The sequence below is a fragment of the Petaurus breviceps genome, unplaced genomic scaffold (genome assembly GCF_028583685.1).
Source record: "Petaurus breviceps papuanus isolate PSGF00001 unplaced genomic scaffold, PetGlider_PUasm1.0 91133, whole genome shotgun sequence".
Classification (NCBI taxonomy): Eukaryota; Metazoa; Chordata; class Mammalia; order Diprotodontia; family Petauridae; genus Petaurus; species Petaurus breviceps.
This window is the reverse complement of record NW_027187419.1, coordinates 88,827,541-88,833,540: the sequence shown is the minus strand read 5'-3', so window position 1 is coordinate 88,833,540 and position 6,000 is coordinate 88,827,541. Positions and strand designations below refer to the sequence as shown.

The 6,000-nt window shown below is 36.0% G+C and overlaps 1 protein-coding gene across 1 annotated transcript in view; it reads left to right on the top strand.

Moving 5' to 3' along the window:
* The window catches only part of KCNH7 (potassium voltage-gated channel subfamily H member 7), a 664,682-nt gene that overhangs the window by 427,028 nt on the left and 231,654 nt on the right, over positions 1 to 6,000 (top strand). Inside the window, exon 3 of the mRNA XM_069079806.1 lies at positions 3,227 to 3,382. Within this exon, the coding sequence (XP_068935907.1) occupies positions 3,227 to 3,382 (156 nt within the window). The remainder of the gene's footprint in view (positions 1 to 3,226; positions 3,383 to 6,000) is intronic.

The window sequence follows — 6,000 nt, the reverse complement described above, 5'->3', positions numbered from 1 at the left end:
GGGGCACAGTTTTGTCTAGGCCTGCACTGGTGATGCTATTATTTAGTGTTTTCATCTATGGTCACCAGTATGCCCCACAGGTTGAAAACATCAAAACCACTCGATAACACATATGAATTCATAATGCTCTTCTAAAATATTCAAGAAATGTCATTTTAGGAGGTAAAAATCAATATATATATTTTGGTTCATTAGCCAAGTACACAATGGCTATTTCTAGCATCTCCTCAGACCCTCTGTTTAACCAGACTGTGTAGCAATGCTTGGCCTGAAGCATTGCTATTTTTAGCTCTAATGGAACAGTCTTAAATTGCTTATTTTCTGTTTACTAAAGTCATCCAATTTGTTACCATGGAAACTATGACAAGTGCCATAGCTAACTGTTTTATTAAGTGGACTGAAGATACAGCTGGAAAACTTGAAGGTGTGGCATGTCATTTTTAATACATATAGCACTACCTTCCATAAATATCATATTCACATTTATAGAAAATATGAAATTAGTTATAAAGGAAGTACTCTACATTTGGGATTTGGGAAGCTCTAGTATTTGACTGTGTAAATTTCAGTTGACAGCAATCCTCAACTCAGATAAAGGCTGCCTTCCAAAAGTTTTATTATTAACTAGTTACTTGTAATGCAGAACACATTGTCTCTTGGAGACAATGTTATAAATGAGGGCTAGGTTTCTAAGTTAGCTCACCAAATTCAGCTCTGTTAATGGAGATGAAGTAAAAAACTAGTAATACTAACCTGACTCAGTTTATATTATCCAAAGCACACATGGATTTCCTACACTAAAATGACAACAATGTATTAGAGATGCAGGGCAACAAACAAGGCCAAGGAGTCCTAGAACATGTCTGAAACAAGGCTATAATAACAAATATTTATGGTGCACTTTAATATTTTCAAAGCACTGCATTTAAATTATTTCATGATTTCCTTCATGAGGCCCAAGGAAAATGGTGTTAGCTTTATTTGACTGACCTTCATCATAGTCTGTCCCATTATGTGAGGTGGAAGGAAGGAAAAGAAAGTAAGGTGAGGTGCTGCCCATGGATCAAGTTAAACTAGATAAAGCCTACAGTCTTTTTATTCTGACAATGAGACTCTGTGATTTGGGGTCCTGGAAAGAGGAGCCAGAGTTTCTTCTGTCTTGTGGGCTTAGTCTCCCCCGGAAAAACTCTGAAATAAATCAAACTTCTCTTTGATGTTCTCACATCATTCTTGTGCTCCTCTAACACCCCCTAGTGCCCTTCTCCCCAAATTCTTAAGCACCCAAGTACCCTCGTGTTATCTTTAAGTCTCTTACTTGAATGTTACATACTTCTCTTTTCCCCTCAGTCAAAACTCCCATAAACGTTTAGTACAGCTGATCTCTGCTAGAGTTAGGAGGAATGTAATTTGGTCGAACTAATACATAATAATATATGGATGATGGATAGCACCATAATCCTGCTAGAGGCAATCTGCATTTTTTTTAAAGAGGGTATTTGTTAACCCAAACGCATCTTTCATTGTTTGAATTTTTAGGCAATACAGAAAAGTGACAAAAAAAACTTTATCACCTCAGGGAAGAGGTTTTTTTGGGAAGGTGAAGATGGTAATCATAGAAGTCCTTCTCTAAGAGACAGATTCCCTAAGGCACTCAAGTGTTTCAAAGTTACTTCTCTCCTCCATTTTTTTTGACCCAAAAGTTCCCTATATCTTCCCTCTTTTTCTACAATGGTTACCATGATATTAATGGTGGGTTCTTTCAGTAGACTTGTCTGAATCAGTGGTGGAAGTACCCATTTGTATGTAAAGGACTGGCTGAAAATTAAATCAGTACTAAGTAATGAGGATAAAAATATTGTTTTGTTTTCCCAATTATGTTGTTGTGTAAAGCTTCTATCAGAAGGTTATCTTGTTGATTGAAGAGATCAAATTAGCATCTTTATTTTAAATTAACAGTGAATGTAATCAACAATTTAATATAGCCCTCTAATTAATAATTCCTTTCCCAGCTCCCAATCCCCATTGTTTACATGATGTGACTTTTGCAGAGCCAGGGGAAAAAAATAACTGGAGAAGAATTGTTATAGCACATTAGAACTTTCAAATTCGTTATTAACTTTCAGCTGGTGAAAGGAATTAGGTGGGTTTGCTGGGTAGTCACTGAGTATATCTGTCAGTGTATTTATCAAGTCTTGCTTTGTCCTTCAGTAGTTGTGTGAGCTCTCAGATCCATTTCATCTGCAAAATGGGGGTGATGATACTTCTATTTAGAGAACAAACATTTTATAATCTCTTAAGATGACATATAAAGGTAACTTTAATAATGATTTTACATTTGGTACTGAATTCAAACATGATTAAATACATGAGCCAAATGAGTAACCACAGAATTTCAGAGTTGAAAGGGATCTCCCTAGATCTCTAGAAAACATACCCTCTACATCAAAACCAACAAGTGGTCGGTCATCCAGTCTTTGTTTGAAGATAGCCCACCACCAATAACTTCAGGAGGAGTTCATTTCTTCCCAAGGTAGCCCATTTTACTTTGGGATAATCCTGGCTCTTGGAATATCTCTCCTCAAAATTTTACCTTCAAGATAATGGGTTTTATAAATGTATATGTTAGATGAGTGTTTAAAAAGACATTTTTAAAAGCTTAAAATCCCTTTAAAAAAATCCCTTAAAAATGTTTTTTAGGGAAAAGGGTAAGTTAGGTGACATAGTAGATGGAACACTGGAACTAAATTAGAATGCAGCCTCAGACACCTTTGTGCAAGTCAGTTTAATCTCTCTCAGCCTGTTTCCTTCTCTATAAAATAGTGATGATAATAATGGGACCTACCTCCCAGGATTGTTGTGAAGATAATTGAGATAATATTTGTAAAGAGTTTCTCAAATCTTAAAACATTATATAAATGCTAGCTATTGTCATTAGGGGAAATGAATTATTAGTAGCAAGAGAAAAGGCAAGTGAAATTTGATATTCACTACCTACATGATATGATGACAGATTTGTCTACACAATATTTTTTTAATCTGTGTTTTTCAGATATGCATTTGTGCAGCATGCTATAAAATGAAATTCAGATTAATGGTAAATTGCATATATTATACAATTGTTTTTTGTTTGGGGTAATTATCTCAGAGGGAAAATTCATAGAGATTTCTTATGACCTTGAAGTTCTGCATATTTAGAGGCTTAATATTTGTCTTTTCTTCTCCTTAGGGTCAACCTTCATTTGTAACACTCACATAATTCCAGTGAAAAACCAAGAGGGAGTGGCTATGATGTTCATCATCAATTTTGAATATGTGACTGATGAGGAGAATGCTGCCTCCCCAGAGAGGTTCAACCCAATATTACCAACAAAACCTGTAAATCGTAAGTGCAACGGGAAAAAATAGTCTTAATGTTAGCATTGTTTCCCTGTCATTCCTTTCTTTGTCATCTCTGGTGAAGCTTCAAATTATGTTTTAATTTGTGAATGAACACAATTTCTTATGAAACCTCTAGATCAGGGGTTCTTACACTGGACAGCTGGATGGCTCAGTGAATAGAGCACTGGATGTGGAGTCAGGAAGACCTGAGTTCAAATTCTCTTCAGACACTTAATACCTGTGTAACCCTAGGCAAGTCATTTAACTCTATTTGCCTCAGTCTCCTCATCAGCAAAATGAGCTGGAAAAGGAAATAGCAAACCACTCAAGTATCTTTGCCAAGAAAATGCCAAATGGGGTTATAAAGAGTCAAACACAACTGAAAACAACCACACAAACTGGGGACCCATAAACCTGGAAGAGAAAAAACAACACATCTTTATTTTCACAAATCTTTAACTGAATTTTAGCATTTCTGTCAATTGTGATTTGAAAAAACAAAAAGCAAACATTCTTCTGAGAAAGAATCCATGGCCTGCCAAAGGCGTCCATGATCTAGGACATGACTGCTTTTATACTTAACACTCTACTCTAAATAATGGGATTTTCTTTCAGTTTGCAAACCTATTAAACTTTATTCATATCTATACAGCACAAGCTAAACTAGAGATGTGGCCATTTTAAGGTAATTTGATTGAGGAAAATTTTCAAATGAAATTCAGCATAGCCTTGTGGATGTAGAGTTGAGCTCAACTTGGGTTCAAGTCCCATCTCTAAAACTCCCTAGCTGAATGCCCCTGTTTAAATCTTTAAATCCTCTAGGAACCACCCTAAGACTGTATACTATGCAGAGAAGTATCCCAGCCCTGAATTTTTCAAGGAAATTTCCACACCTGGGAGCTCCCTATACCAATGAAATGGAAGGTCTAAGCATTGTCCCCATCCTGAAATAGTCCAATTAGATCAGTCAGGTCTAAAACTCTACTATAGCATTTCTACTTAGATCAAAGGCAGATACTATATCCCATGTGGACAGATGCTTCTCTAAATTCATTTAACATTTATCAAGCATCTACTTTGTTAAAAAAACAGAAACAAAATGGTGCTGAGTACTGGAGTACAAAGATAAAAATGAAACAATGCCTGCTATCAAGAAACTTTATACTGGATTGGGATGGGGAAAAGGGTGCACAAGGGGAGAGAAGAAGCTCAAAGATTGGGAATTTCATCAGCATAGTTATACCCTCTACCAATTAAGACCAGCATATTGTCTGGATTAATTACCATGGTCAAAACAATTCATCAACTCATGATCACCTTCTTGGAAATGCACCTCTCTAAAATGTGGCTAGATGGATCAATTTTCAGATAATGTCCAGACTGTTCTCGGTCAATTAGTCGACAAAAATGTGTTAAGTATGTACTATGTGCCAGGCACTGTGCTAAAGGCTGGGAACACATACAAAGAATAAGGAAAACCCTCAAGAAGCTTACAAATGGGAAAGACAACAAATAAAGGGAAGGAGATGGAAGAGGAGGACAGAAGGTGCTGGGGTGCATACTCCAAAACTTTCATTGAAATAGCCTTCAAGAGGCAGTCCAAAACTTGAACCCAAAATAGAACTGAGAAAATGCACCTCCCTCCCTTCATTGCAAAGGTGGGGAAATATAGTTATGGACCATTGTCTTATATGGTCAAACATGTTATGTGTTGCCTAGATTTGTTGAACTGATTTTTTTTTTAATCTTTTGTTGCTACTGTTAATATTTGTTGCAAGAAGTAACAAAGGGGAAGAAGAGAAATATATTCAAAATAAATGTGATATATGAAAGATATCAATAAAAATAAGATAATTTTCAAAGTACGTAAGGTCACTTCCACATGCTACAGTGAAGAATTGGAGTAATATTTTGGCAAAAGATCACAAAAATAACTGATTCAAGAATTGTATGGCTCTTAATTTGTGTTTTGGTTAAGACAGACTACCATACTGTCTATGTATTTACATATATATATATACATACATACACAATTAATATTCCTTAAAAAAAAAACCCTTGAATGGCTAGAAAGTGATAGATTTATTGGTTCTGGCACCCAGCTACAGGTGCCAACAATAATGGGAACATTTCGAAATTTTTTGTTATTCAGTCCTTTTCAGTTGTGTTCATGTCTTTGTGATACCATTTGAGGTTTTCTTGGTAAAGATATTAAATGGTTTGCCATTTCCTTCTCCAGCTCATTTTCCAGATAAAGAAACTGAGACAAACAGGGTTAAGCAACTTGCCCAATATCACATAGCTAGCAAGTGTCTGAGGCTAGATTTGAACTCAGAAAGATGAGTCTTACTGACTGCAGGCCCAGCAATTATATTCACTATGTTACCTAGCTGCCCACAGTTGGAAACACCTCAGTTCTATATGTTTTGACATTCAGTCAACAGGCCATTAGTAAATGCTTTCTATGGATCAGGGATTGTGTTAAACTCTGGGAATGCAAATACAAGCATAAAGACAGTCGTTGCCTTCATGAAATATGGAATACAGCTTAGAGAAGACAACATGGCTTGTATGCGTATTCTCCTTCAAAGAAAGTTCATCCAATCAGAGCAAAAGACCACA